At 40.8% G+C, this 15,612-nt stretch overlaps 1 protein-coding gene across 6 annotated transcripts in view; it reads right to left on the reverse strand.

The window, feature by feature from the left end:
• Positions 1 to 5,964: 5,964 nt before the first annotated feature.
• Positions 5,965 to 15,612, reverse strand: part of sfxn4 (sideroflexin 4) — an 85,630-nt gene continuing 75,982 nt past the window's right edge. For 4 of the 6 annotated variants that reach the window (XM_063072073.1, XM_063072072.1, XM_063072070.1 and 1 more), the window contains 3 exons: positions 13,306 to 13,391; positions 10,253 to 10,370; positions 5,965 to 7,870 (listed from right to left, as the gene is read on the reverse strand). In XM_063072073.1, coding sequence (XP_062928143.1) covers positions 7,793 to 7,870; positions 10,253 to 10,370; positions 13,306 to 13,391 — 282 coding nt within the window. In that variant the 3' untranslated portion in view covers positions 5,965 to 7,792. Of the gene's footprint in view, positions 7,881 to 10,252; positions 10,371 to 13,305; positions 13,392 to 15,612 lie in introns of all 6 variants that reach the window. The other 2 variants (XM_063072074.1, XM_063072071.1) reach the window with 2 other exon arrangements.

Below are 15,612 nucleotides of genomic sequence, written 5' to 3' on the forward strand. Positions count from 1 at the left end.
ACTGAGAAGTAGTTACCTTTTAAACCTTTGATAATTTTCATTTCTAGAGTCATGTTCACCAGAATTGTGACTGGTACTCTAAATCAGCGCAAATTAAAGTAAGAAATAGTAAAACAACAGAGAAACAGGCCCTTCTAGTCCATGCCAAAATAATTTAAACAGCCTACTCCCATTGATCTGCACTAGGACCATAGCCCTCCATACTCCTACCATCTATTTATCCATCCATTTGCTTAAAATGTTGAAATCAAGCTGATATGCATCACTTGTGCTGGCACCTCGGTCCACACTTTCACGACCTTCTGAGTGAAGAAGTTTCCCCTCATGTTCCTCTTAAACATTTCACCTTTCACCCTTAGTCCACGAGCTCCAGTTGTGGTCTCAGCCTACCCTCAGTGGAAAAAGCCTGCTTGCATTTATCCTATACCTTATTCATCTATAGACCATAAGACATAGGAGTAGAATTAGGCCATTCAGCCCATCAAGTCTGCTCTACCATTCCATCATGGCTGATCTCAGATCCCACTCAAACCCATACATCTGCCTTCTCGCTATATTCTTTGATGCCCTTAACCCATGTGTCGGGCATTTTCATGCTTTACAAGGTGCAGATTGGAAATCTGTGTGGGGCACCACTCCTCGCACAGACTAAAGCAATGTGTGATTAAGTGCCTTGCTCAAGGGCACAAACACGCTGCCACAGCTGAGACTCGAACTAGCGACCTTGAGATAACTAGATGAACACCTTAACCACTTGCCCACGTGCCCGACAATGCCTGACGCAGGCCTCTCATGGTCTGAGTCGATGTTCCCTCCCCCCCTTAACCGATGACCTCTGGTTGCAATCCTACCCAACCTCAGTGGAAAAAGCCTGCTTACATTTACCCTACCTATACCCCTCACAATTTGTACTCATCCATCACATCTCCCCCTAAGGTTCTTCATTCCAAGGAATGAAGCCCTAACCTATTCAATCTTGATAACTCAGGTCCTCCAGTCCCAGCAACATCTTTGTAAATTGCCTATGTACTCTTTCAACCTTATTTATATCTTCCCTGTAGGTAGGTGACCAAAACTGCACACAATATTCCAAATCAAGCCTCACCAACATTTGAAACCTGATGAAGGGTCTTGGTCCGAAACGTAGACTGTACTCTTTTCCATAGATGCTGCCTGACCTGCTGAGTTCCTCCATCATTTTGTGTATGTTACCAACATCTTATACAACTTCAACATAACATCCCATCTCCTGTACTCAATACATTGATTTATGAAGGCCAACGTGACAAAGGTTTTCTTTGCATCCTATCTACCTGTGATGCCACTTCCAATGAATTATGGGCCTGTATTCCCAGATCCCTTTGTTCCAGCACCCTCCTCAGAGATTCACCATTCACTGTGTAAGACCCACCCTGACTGGTTCTCGCAAAGTGCAAAACCTCGGATTTGTCAGCTTCAAGGTCCATCTGTCATTTTTCAGCCCATTTTCCCGGCTGGTCCAGATCCCTCTGCAAATCATGATTGCCTTCTTCGCAGTCCACTAATCCCCAATCTTGGTGTCATTCGGAAATCTACCGATCCAGTTATGTGCATTATCATCGAGATCATTGATATAGATGACAAACAATGGAACCAGCACCGATCAATGTTCCCTCTAATTTGTATGATTAATGTGTGCAAAACTCGAGTTGTGCAATTTTTTGCCCAATGACAGTATGTGGGCATATTGAATTTTAAATATAGAGGTATTCATTTTAACAGCTAGCAATACACTATCAATAAGAACTTTGATCTCCCCTGGGTTTGAACTTTTCACTCTCGTTGATCTGCACTCTCACAAAACTTATGCAGTGGTCCTGTAGTGGTTAATGAAGGATTTTTTTGTCGGAACTTTTGCACATCGTCCATATGTGATTTGCTTGCTAAATGATGCCTTAAAAAGTCAAATTTCCAAATATTGCTCCGTTGCTTCCCACTTGCAAAGTCTCCACCAACTTTTATATCGTGACAATACACACAGGTAACACCAGTTTCTGTAGCTGTACAATCCTGACCTCATGATATTTCAGTGTAGCAGTTCCTGCTGGTTCATTAAGCCATTCTGCTTTAAATGAACTAGCAGTTCTTTTCCACGTCACGTCCTATGCTTCTTTGGAATTCAACATGGTGAATCAATAATTTCTTCAATAAAAACAGTATAAATAAGACAATTCCAAAATCTGCAGATAAATCATCACAAACTCCACATTGTCAACACCACCCACACCAGAAAATGGAAAAGGAAATGTGGTTGTGTACGATCATGAAATATACTTAACATACCAACGAGGTAGAGGATGGCAACCTTTTGTGCACAGTTTAAATTCCTTTGTGCTCTAGTAGCAAAAGATGTGAGCTCACGCACACATGCACACATTGGCGCTGATCTGTCACAGGCCTCCAGCCAGAGAAGCAACCATCTTCTACCACTCTCTGGCTTCTCCCACAAAGCCAGTATCTAATCCAATTTACTACCTCATATTGAATGCCAAGCAACTGAAACTTCTTGACAAACCTCCCATGTGGGACTTAGTCAAAAATCTCACTGAAGTGCACGGAGACAACATCCACCACCTTGTCTTCATCCACTTTCATGGTAATTTCCTCAAAAAACTCTGTAAGATTGGTTAGACATGACCTACCATGCACGAAGCCATCCTTAATCAGTCCACATCTATCCACGTACTTAAAGTGGCTTTAAAAAGTATTCATCCGCTTTGGAAGTTTTTATGTTTTATCGTTTTACAACATGGAATCACATTGGATTTAATTTGGCTTTTTTGACACTGATCAACAGAAAAAAACTTCCATGCCAAAGTGAAAACAGATCTCTACAAAGTGATCTAAATTAATTACAAATATAAAACAAAAATTATTGATTGCATAAGTAGTCACCCCCTTCAAGACAAAATATAATAGAGCAGCTTTGGCTGTAATTACAGCCTTGAGTCTGTGTGGACAGGTCTCTATCAGCTTTGCACATCTGGACACCTCAATTTTTCCCCATTCTTCTTTACAAAATTGATCAAGCTTTGTGAGATTGCATGGGAATTCAAGTCCAGCCACAAATGGATTGAAATATGGATTCTGACTTGGCCATCCAGGACATTAACTTTGTTGTTTTTAAGCCATTCCTGTGTAGCTTTGGCTTTATGCTTTGGGTCATTGTCTTGCTGGAAAACCAATCTTCTCCCAATTTGCAGTTCACTAGCAGACTGCATCAGGTTTTCCTCCAGGATTTCTCAGTATTTTGCTGCATCCATTTTACTCTCCACCTTCACAAGCCTTCCAGGGCCTGTTGCAGTGAACCATCCCCAAAGCATGATGCAGCTGCCACCATGCTTCATGGCAGGATGGTGTGATTTAGATGATGTACGATGTTTGGTTTATGCCAAACATAGTGTTTAGCCTGATGGCCAAAAAGCTCAATTTTGAATTGAATTGAATTGACTTTATTTCTTACACCCTTCACATACATGAAGAGTAAAAATCTTATGTTACGTCTCCATCTAAATGTGCAATGTGCAATCATAGTAATTTATAATAAATGGAACAGTCAATGTAATATAGAGTACACTGAAATCAGCGTGAGTTCTTCAGTCTGACGGCCTGGTGGAAGAAGTTGTCCCGGAGCCTGTTGGTCCCGGCTTTTATGCTGTGGTACCATTTCTCAGATGGTAGCAGCTGGAATAGATTGTGGTTGGGGTGACTCGGGTCCATAATGATCCTACAGGCCCTTTTTACACATCTGTCCTTGCAAATGTCCTGAATCATGGGAAGTTTGCAACTACAGATGCGCTGGGCTGTCCGCACCACTCTCTGCAGAATCCTGCGATTAAGGGAGGTACAGTTCTCATACCAGGCAGTGATGCAGCCAGTCAGGATGCTCTCAATAGTGCCCCTGTAGAAAGTTCTTACGATTTGTGGGCCCATACCAAACTTCCTCAACCGTCTGAGGTGAAAGAGGCACCTAGCTGGTGGGTACAGATCCATTGATGTCAATATGAGTTAGCCCGTCTCCATTCCACCTGTAATCCATAACCAGCTCCTTTGCTTTTGCGACCTTGAGGGAGAGGTTGTTTTCTTGACACCAGTGTGTCAGAGAGATGATTTCTTCCCTGTATGCCACCTCGTTATTGTTTCAGATAAGGCCAGTCAATGTAGCAACGTCGGCAAATTTAATTTGGTTTCATCAGACCATGTAACCTTCTTCCAGCTGACTTCAGAGTATCCCACATACCATCTAGTAAACTCCAGCTGAGATTTCATGTGAGGTTTTTTCAACAGTGACTTTCTCTTTGCCACTCTCCCACAAAGCTGCGACTGGTGAAGCACCCGGGCAACAGTTGTTGTATGCGCAGTTTCTCCCATCTCAGCCACTGAAGCTTGTAACTCCTCCAGAGCTGTCCTAGGTCTCTTGGTGCCCTCCCTCACTTGTCCCCTTCTTGCACAGTCACTCAGTTTTTGAGGACAGCCTGCTCTAGGCAGATTTACTGCTGTGCTACATTCCTTAATTTTCTGATGATTGATTTAACTGTACTCCAAGGGATATTCAGTAACTTGGACATTTTCTTGTATCCATCTCTGACTTGTGCTTTTTAATAACCTTTTGGCAGATTTTCTTGTCCATTCACGTCCTGAGGCATTCATGTCCCAGCAACGGTGGTCCTCTATTTTTCAGTACATAGAAGTTCAGCTGCTGTGTTTTGTTTCCGTAGGTCACTGTCGCTTTAATTTTACCTTTGGGATGCACTTTCTGTCCTGTGTAAGTCTTTAGCAGTAGTTTAGTTCATTTCAGAGGTATGTGAGAAAAGTATCGTTTGTAGTCGTGTACAGAGATCACTGTTAAATCTAAGCCTGTGTCCAACTCCATTTTCAGCCTCACACCTGCCACTTGTGGAGTGATCCTTATTATTCCTCGATCATCTGTCTCTTTCACGCTATGAAGTTGCAGACAAGACAATTCACTTTCGTCTGAGTCATTTTCATCAAAACTGCTTTCACTTTGTGTACATTGTTGTATTTTCCTTTCTGGGGTTTCTTGTTTCTCTGCATTTTGTCCTTTTTCTGCTGTTGACTAGCTTTGCATACTCTGCCAGTGATTATGATTATGAGGACACGCAGCCCCCTTTTATTGTCATTTAGTAATGCATGCATTAAGAAATGTTAATGTTTTTCCAGAATGCTATCACGAAAACACATGACAAACCTACTTAAAAAGTAACAAAAACCACATAATTATAACACATAGTTACAACAGTGCAAAGCAATACCGTAATTTGATAATTGTGAAGTTACCCTTCTTGCATGTCTTTTCCAGCTTCCTTTGCAATCTCAACCTCACATCCCTCAGACTTTTGGGTGGTCTGTAACATTACATCCCAACTCTTATACTCAATGCTCTGGTTTATGAAGGCCAGCATACCAAAAGCTTTCTTCACCACCCTATCCACATGAGATTCCTTCAGGGAACTATGCCAAAGCAACCTCATATCTTCTTCTAGCTTTTCTAATTTCTTTCTTAAGATTCTTCTTACATTCTTTATATTCCTCGAGCATCTCATTTACTCCAAGCTGCCTATATTTATTGTAGATCTCTCTCTTTTTCCGAACTAAGTTTCCAATTTCCCTTGAAAACCATGACCATCTCAAACTCTTAACCTTTCCTTTCAACCTAACAGGAATATCAGGATTCTGTACCCTCAAAATTTCACCTTTAAATGACCTCCACTTCTCTATTACATCCTTCCCATAAAACAAATTGTCCCAATCCACTCCTTCTAAATCCTTTCGCATCTCCTCAAAGTTAGCCTTTCTCCAATCAAAAATCTCAACCCTGGGTCCAGTCCTATCCTTCTCCATAATTATATTGAAACTAGTTTATGAAAATCAAGAGAGGCATTAGACAAGGGTGTGTTTTCTCCCCTGATTTATTTAATGTGTACAGTGAAAGAATATTACAAAAAATAAGAGACATCTTGGGAATCAAAGTTGGCAGTGAAAACATCAATAATTTCAGATGCAAGTACTGAGAAAGAACTACAAAACTTAATTGATATAATTGTTGAAGAAAGTGCAAAAATGGGTCTATCAACTGCAAAAAGACAATGTATGGTGATATCCAAAAAGGAGAATCGTATCTGCAGGCTAAGAATAAATGGGGAAGACATAAAACAAATACAGAACTTTTGCTACTTAGGAAGTTGGGTGATGTCAGATGGCAGGTACGACATGGACATCAAAAGAATAGGGATGGCAAAAGACACCTTTACGAGAATGAAAAGTATACTGACCAATACTAAACTAGGCATGACAACCTGCCTCAGAGTACTGAAATGTTACGTTTATCCAGTTATGTTATATGGCTCAGAATGTTGGACATATCTAGTAACATGAGGAAACGAATTGTAGCAGCAGAGATTGGTTTTTGAGGAGGATGGAAAGAATATTATGGACAAAATGAACATTTAACAAGGATGTCATGAACAGAGCGAACACAAAAAGAGAAATAATGTATGAGATCATGAAAAGGCAATGTAACTTCATTGGACATGGAGTTAGGAAAGAGGAGTTAGATTGCATGGTAATTATGGGAAAGATTGAAGGGAAGAAAGCAAGAGGAAGACAAAGACAAATGATGATGGAGACAGCAGCCAGGGAACTGGAAATGAATCTTTAAGGCTTTAAGGTAAGGGGTGGGAAGTTCAAGGGGGATATTAGAGGAAGGTTTTTTATTCAGAGAGTGGTTGGTGCGTGGAATGCACTGCCTGAGTCAGTGGTGGAGGCAGATACACTAATGAAATTTAAGAGACTACTAGACAGGTATAGGGAGGAATTTAAGGGGTCTGCATAACATTGTGGGCCGAAGGGCCTGTACTCTGCTGTACTGTTCTATGTTCTATGAATACCAATGAATTGATCCACTTGACCCCAAACAGGAGTGTGTGGGCCATTGCAGTCAAAGCTTAAACTGGGCATGGCACTTGATGGTGATGATGTTTGCACTGCAAATGTGAACTGCACAAGCTCCATTTTTTCTAAAAGGACAGGTGGGAGATGTTACTCACTATATCAGCTGCTTTCAGGCAGGTAGATAAATATCCAACTCCTGAAAGGATACAGATAAATTTCTCAATGATTTGGTAATTAAATATACCAAAAAATATGGTGCAGAACAGAACAGGTTAGCTTTGTGCTTCTTGTTACATTCAGAACAGTTGTGAGTGCTATTTGATAGGCTTCTGTTATTCCAGGGAATAGGATGGAAATCAGGAATGGAAACCATCTTATCACCAACCAATATTTCCACTGGATGTTGAGAGAGGGAGATGATTGGGAATGTGATGTATCCATGGGTAAAACACCAGCCAAAACTGATATTGTCATACAAACTTTGCTCAATTTCATTGGTATGAGAACACCACTCATGGGAAGTCACTACCTTTCTGCAGAAAGGTAAACCATCACAATAACTTATAAAGCATAATTATGTGCAGAAAGGTCTGTTCTCTGGTTCTTTGGCTGTTGTGTATCGGAGAATACAACCATCTGGATGAGAAGCAAAATGTTAAAACAAAATATTTAATTCACAGTTATAACATTAGATTTCAATGTATTGCATTCCTTATTTGAAGCACTTAACCAGCAGATAAAACATTTGCATTGATCAGGCTTCTGATCATGTTGGGTGCCAACATTTATGTTTAACAATGATATGCACAAAGCAACCCAGCAATCTGACTCTGTCCCTCTTTCACAGCCCTCTATTGTAATAAAGTTCATCTTCGGTTGTTGAAGACTGAATTGAAGGTTCCAGTTTGCTCCTGTTTATCTGAAATAAACTCAAAACAAAACATATTTAGTTTGTAAAGTGCAATTCAATCATTTTGTTTTCTCTTTACTCCCTACTATGATTCCCTAGGCCCCATTCCACATCCTCATTTGGGACTGTACATGGTTTCAAGGGCATGGGTACCCATCTGCTGCCTCTGGAACAGGGGTTCCCAACCTTTTTTATGCCATGGACCTTTACCATTAATCAAGTAGTCCGTGGACCCCAGGTTGGGAACCCCTGCTCTTGGAAGGTTTGGTGAATGACTGCACCAAGATATGAACCGAGGAAGTGGAACACTTACCTATCCTGTGACACCTGGTAGGGTGTCAACCATATTCACTTTCTTCCCTTTCCCACCAGGGTAACTGACATCTGTGACAATTACCTCAGTATCATTTGAAGTGCAATTTAAAATATCAACACAAGCAAAGAGCAAATCTTGAGAGCTCCTTGACTCCTGGAATCATAGGAAACTACAGCACAGAAACAGGCCCTTTGGCCCATCTAGTCCGTGCCAAACCATTTAATCTGCCTAATCCCATTGATCTTCACACGGACCATAGGCCCTTATACCTCTCCCATCCATTAATCTATCCAAATTTCTCTTAAATGTTGAAATTGAACCCACATCCACCACTTGCTGGCAGCTCATTCCACACTCTCATCACTCTCTGAGTGAAGAAGTTTCCCCTCATCTTCCCCTTAAACATTTCACTTTTCACCCTTAATCCATGACCTCCAATTGTAATCACACCCAACCCACAGTGGAAAAATTTGGAATATCTATGCCTCTCATAATTTTGTATATATCTATTAAATCGCGACCCCCCCCCAAATCTTCTGTATTCCAGGGAATAAAGTTTTAACCTATTCAATCTTTCTATACAACTTGGGTCCTCCAGTGTCAGCTACATCCTTGTAAATTTTCTCTGTACTCTTTCAACCTTATTTACATCTTTCCTGTAGGTAAGTGACCAAAACTGCACACAATACTCCAAATTAGGCCTCACCAATGTTTTATACAACTTCAACATAACATCCCATCTCCTGTACTTAATACTTGGATTTATGAAGGCCAAAGTGCCAAAGCTTTCTTCACAACCCTATCTACCTGTGAAGCCACTTTCAATGAATTCTGTACCTGTACTCCCAGATCCCTACACTCCTCAGTGCCCAGCCGCTCACTGTGTAAGACCTCCCCTGATGGTCCTCTCAAAGTGCAAACATCTCCTACTTGTCTGCATTAAATTCCATCTGCCATTTTTACAGCAAGTCCAGATCTGGCTGCAAGCTCTGATAGTCTTCCTGAAAACTCATTGCCAACAGAAAAGAACTGGTACAGATTGAGCTGTTGAAACATAGATATATCCCATTTCTAAATCTACAAACATCCCTCTTCAAACTCAGATTCATAAATGTTTACATTAAATCCAGCTGTCCCACACAATGAGCCCAAACACTAAATGCTACTATATAATCTATCATCAGGGGCTTCTTAAAATGAGCCAAATCCACTGACTATTTTATCCTTCCTTTCATATCCTTATTAGGTTGTATCCTGTTTTCAACTGTGTACTCCTGTCCCTACTAAGTTATGTTTTTGTGTTTATCAAATGCATAAAGTATGTTAACATTTTGTACCTCAATCAGTGCTTTTAACATTTACATTTCTCAGTTATTATACCTTAAAACAATCTTTCTCCGAAACAGGAGAAATATTGGAAATAAGGAAGGTTGACAAGGGTCATTTTCAGCTTTCCCCCTCCTTCTCCCCTTAGCCATGTTACGGGTTTATATCAGTGGTATTCAAGATTTTCTACCTGGGCCACTTTGTAGCTGTCGAAGCCTTCAATAGCACAGCAGGGGAGTAAGAGGCTGCAAACTGCAAATCTCCCAGAAACCTTTTGCGACTATGCATATGGCCTGGGAATGTCAGAACTAGATAAATTTAATATTCCATTATCAAATATGCACTTAAATTACAGCAAGTTATTATAGAAATATGAAGTGGAGAATGAATCTGAAGAATCTCTAGATAGGTCAAAATGTCGGTTTCTGTGCTGTACTTTTCTATGACTCTAAGTCACAGATACTCGAGGAATCCCTGTTGGAAACGATTTGTGAAAATCACAGGAAAATATTAATTCTAAGGGATTAATACAACTATTGGAAATACACAGAGTAACAGGACATGCTACGTTGAGGGAATACTCTGTTGCTGCAGAAAGCATAGCAACAGTTGCAAGCTTTCCCCAGCACATCTTGGACTGCAATGATCGTTGAAGCAAACGAAACATTTCACTGAATGCTTCGATGTGCATGTGACAAATAACGCTACTCTTTAAAAGGTCAAATACAAAATGTTAAATCAGGACATACCTTCCCCATCTGAGGATACAAGCTAAAGGAAACAGGTATCATTACTCCGAGGATCAAGGAAGTCATTACAAGTCTACAAGAAGCAAGAGCAAATGGAAATCTCCTTATGAAATTTGTCCTAGAGAGAAAGAGCATTTAATTGTGATAAAAATGTATTATCCAAAAACCAATTTATAAATTTACCCTGTCTACTACCCTCAGCTTGCCCTAAGTTTCCTGACCAATGCTCTGTTATATATTTCAGTGATTCCATTTATTTGGTCAGTTTTATCTGGTACTTAAGGCAGATGAGACTTTAGATCTATTGATATTCTTTAACCAAAACCATGTCTCTGTCCCTTTCTATAGAGCTCTTTCCATTTATCCATGATTTATCAATATCAAAATGGATAGTAAAAGTTTTTTCAAGTAGAAATGAGAGTAGATATAGGACTACTAGAAAATGAGGCAGGAGAAATAACAGCGGGGAACAAGGAGATGGCTGATAAACTAGATGAGTATTTTATATCATTCTTCACTGTGGAAGACACTAGCAGTATGGCTGGTGTAGTAGTGTGTGAAGGAAGAGAACCCTAGGGTGCAGTTACTGTTACAAGAGGGAAGGTGCTCAAAAAGCTGAAAGACCTAAAGGTACATAAGTCACCCAGACCAGGGAACTGCACCCTAGGGTTCTGAAAGAGGTAGCATTAGAGATTGTGGTGGCATTAGAAATGATCTTTCAAAAATCACTGGACTCTGGCATGGTGCCAGAGGACTGGAAATTTGCAAATGTTACTTCACTCTTTAAGAAAGGAGGAAGGCAGCAGAAAGGAAATTATAGACCAGTTAGCCTGACCTCAGTGGTTGGGAAGATGTTAGAGTCAATTGTTAAGGATGAGATGATGGAATACTTGGTGACTCAGGACAAGGTAGTACAAAAGTCAGCATGGTTTCCTTCAGGGAAAATCCTGCCTGATGAACCTGCTGGAATTCTTTGAGGAGATTACAAGTAGGATAGATAAAGGGGTTGTAGTAGGTGTTGTATATTTGGACTTTTAGAAGGCCTTTGACAAGGTGCTACACATAAGGCTGCTTACCAAGTTGAGAACCCACTGTATTACAGGAAAGCACTGGCATGGTTCGAGCATTGGCTGCTCGGTAGGAGTCAGTGAGTGGGAATAAAAGGATCCTTGTCTGGTTGGCTGCCTGTGACTAGTGGTGTTCCACAGGGGTTGGTGTTGGGACCACTTCTTTTTATGCTGTATATCAAAGATTTAGATGATGGAATAGATGGCTTCTTGCCAAGTTTCTGCTCCTATGTCTTACGGTCTATGGTCTTATGGTCTGGAACTTGCCTAGTGACTCTTTGTCATTTTTATACACACCATTTAAAATAAATATTTACTCATTCCATATGATCATAAAACTATGACACAGAAGCAAAACTAGGCCATTTGGCCCATCAAGTCTGCTCCACCATTCAATCATGGCTGATCCATTTTCCCCCTCCTCAGCCCCACTCCCCAGCCTTCTCTCTGTAACCACTGATGCTGTGTCCAGTGAAGAACCAATCAAGCTCTGCCTTAAATAATCCCAATGACTTGACTTCCACAGCTGCCTGTGGTAATAAATTTCACAAATCACACTCTGGCTAAAGAAATTTCTCCGCATCTCTGTTTTAAATGGATGCCCCTCTACCTGAGGCTGTGCCCTCTTGCTCTAGACTCTCCCATCATGGGAAACATCCTTTCCACATCTACTCTGTCTAGGCCTTTCAACATTCAAAAGGTCTCAATGAGATCTCCCCCACCCATCCTTCTAAATTCCAGCTAGTACACACCCAGAGCCATCAAACATTCCTCGTATGATAACCCTTTCTTTCCTGGAATCATCCTTGTGCACATCCTCTGAATCCTCTGAACCCTCTCCGATGCCAGCACATTGTTTCTTAGATGAGGAGCCCAAAACTGTTCACAATATTCAAGGTGAGGCCTCATCAGTGCCTTATAACGCCTCAAATCCTTGCTCTTGTACTCCAGACCTCTTGAAATGAATGCTAATATTGTATTTGCCTTCCTCACCACCAAATCTACCTGCATGTTAACCTTTAGGGTGTTCTGCACAAGGACTCCCAAGTCCCTTTGCATCTCAGATTTTTCAATTTTCTCTCTGTTAAGAAAATAGTCTGCACATTTATTTCTACTTCCAAAGTACATGACCATGCATTTTCCAACATTGTATTTCATTTGCCACTTTCTTGCCCTTTCTCTTAATCTCTCTAAGTCCTGCAGCGTACCTGTTTCTTCAACACTATCTTATATATATACCACTCGACCAATCTTCATATCATGAGCAAACATGGCAACAAAGCCATCTATTTCATCATCTAAATCTTTGATATACAGCATAAAAAGAAGTGGTCCCAACACCGACCCCTGCAGAACACGACCAGTCTCTGGCAGCCAACCAGACAATAATCCTTTTATTCCCACTCGCTGCCTTCTTCCAGTCAGCCAATGCTCTAACCATGTTAGTAACTTTCCTGTAATACCATGGACTCTTAACTTAGTAAGCAGCCTTGTGTGGCACCTTGTCAAAGGTTTTCTGAAGTGCACTGACATACATGAAGACAATAGCTTGGTACATGGAAAAAATGGCTTACAAAGATACAGTTACTGAGTGGTATTACACTTCAAACTGAAATTCTGCACTAGCAGTTGACAGTAAAAATCCCCGCATTGGGAGTTCACCATCTCAATCAGAGCTTCTTGGGAAATACTTTCAAATACTGCCAAGATAGAAGTACTTTCACCAGCAAGGATGGAGAATTAACAAAGCAAGCCATCCCACAGTGGTGGGAGACGACGTGATCTTCCTGTTGTTCTTTTGTCTGCTGCAGAACAGCTGAACACTGTGAAGGCAGCACAAAATATTGAAAATAAAATCAAATCCACCATTTAAATAGACATATTGCCCAATTTTATCAAAACCAACTATCATATGACTGTAAGGGGAAGAATGCAGGAAAACACATTATACTGCAATGCAAAAATAATGAAAGAAATATTCCATACCTTTGCAAATAGCTAACAATCATGTTTGGTGCAGCAACTGTGGTTCCAATTAATACAGCTCTGGAAACTGCCGTGTCTTTTACTGCCTAGAGGGAAAAATAAACCTTGAAAACTCTTATAGTCTTTTAAAGTCTCTTGAATTTGACTCATATGATCACTTAACTCTTTTTAATGTTCAGACACAGCAATATCTGCAGAGTTTTGTGACTAATGTCACCAGATAGTAATTAGGCTATCTCTGGTTTATTTCCTTTCTGTAATCTAGGGAAGCTAAGAACTACAGTCTAGACATAGTAGAACAGAATGGGTAGGTCATATTACTCAAGCTTGCACTGTCTTTCAGTAAGATAGGTCATTGGTCTCAGCTCCCACTTCACTGCCTATTCCCATTCCCTCAATTCTTTGGAGATGAAAGTCTTCTCTTTGCAACTGCAGCTCGTCAGTAGACAATTAAGATCATATGACATAGGAGCAGACTAGGTCATTCAACCCATCGAGTCTGCTCCACCATTCCATCATGGCTGATCCCGGATCCCACTCTACCCCATGCCCTAACTGATCAGGAAATGATCAACTTCCACCTTAAATATACACAGGGACTTGGCCTCCACCGCAGTCTGTAGCAGAGCATTCCATAGATTTACTACTCTCTGGCTAAAAAAATTCCTCCTTACTCTTTTCTAGAGGCACCCCTCAATTTTGAGACTCTGTCCTCTAGTTCTGGATACCCCGCTATAGGAAACATCCTCTCCACATCCACCTTATCTAGTCCTTTCAACATTCAATAGGTTTCAATGAGATCCCACCACATTCTTCTAAATTCCTGTAAGTACAGGTCCAAAGCTGCCAAACGCTCCTCATATGTTAACCCCTTCATTCCTGGAATAATCCTTGGGAACCTTCTCTGGACTCTCTCCAATGACAACACACCCTTTCTGAGATATGGAGCCCAAAACTGTTGACAATACTCTAACTACAGCCTGGAGACTGAACATTATCTCCTTGCTTTTATATTCTACTCCCCTTGAAATAAATGCCAACATTGCATTTTCCTTCTTTACCACAGACTCAACCTGTAAATTAACCTACTGGGAGTCTTGCACAAGGCCTCCCAAGTCCCTCTGCACCTCTGATGTTTGAACTTTCCCCCGATTTAGATAGTAGTCTGCACTATTGTTCCTTTTACCAAAATGCATTATCAGACATTTCCCAACACTGTAATCCATCTGCCACTTTCTTGCCCTTTCTTCCAATTTGTCTAAGTCCTGATGCAATCGCATTGTTTCCTCAGCACTACCTAACCCTCCGCCTATCTTATCATCTGCAAACTTTGTCAATGATTTAGATAATGGAATTGATGGCTTTGTGACAAACAATGTGAAAAGCAGCAGTCCCAATACTGGCCTGAGGAACACCATTAGTCACCGGCAACCAACCAGAAAAGGCCCCTTTTATTCCCACTCACTGCTTCCTACCTGTCAGCCATTCCTCTATCCATGCCAGCATCTTTAATGACATTGGATTTTATCTTGTTAAGCAACCTCATGTGTGGCATCTTATCAAACGCCTTCTGAAAACACAAGTAAATGACATCCATTGCCTCGCCTTTGTCTACCCTGTTTGTTACTTCCTTGAAGAACTCTAACAGATTTGTCAGGCAAGAGTTCCCTTTGCAGAAACCATGCTGATATATGACTTATTTTATCATTAGTCTCCAAGTACGTGAAACCTCATCCTTAATAACAGACTCCAACACTTTCCTAACCACTGAGGTTAGGGTAACTGGCCTATAATTTCCTTTCTTTTGCCTTCTTCCCGTCTTAAAGAGTAGAGCGACATTTGCAATCTTCCAGTCCTCTGGGACCATGCCAGAATCAAGTGATTCTTGAGAGACCATGACCAGTGCATCCATTGTATCTTCAGCAACCTTTCTCAAGACTGGGATGTAACCCATCTGGACTAGGTGACTTACCCACCTTAAGACTTTCCAGTTTGCCTAGCACTTTTTTCCTTTGTAATAGCAATGACACTCACAGACCTCTGGCACACTGTTAGTGTCTTCCACAGTGAAGACTGCTGAAAAGTACCCATTCAGTTCATCTGCCATTTCTTTATCCCCATTACTCCCTCTCCAGTATCATTTCCAGTGGTCCACTATCAACTCTCACCTCCTTTTTACTCTTTATACAACTGAAAAAAACTCTTGGTGTCCTGCTTTATATTATTGGCTAGTTTGCCCTCAGATTTCATCTTTTCTTTTCCTATAGCTTTTTAGTTGTCTTTTGTTGGATTTTAAAAGCTTCTTAA

Source organism: Mobula hypostoma, chromosome 19, assembly GCF_963921235.1.
Source record: "Mobula hypostoma chromosome 19, sMobHyp1.1, whole genome shotgun sequence".
Lineage (NCBI taxonomy): Eukaryota > Metazoa > Chordata > Chondrichthyes > Myliobatiformes > Myliobatidae > Mobula > Mobula hypostoma.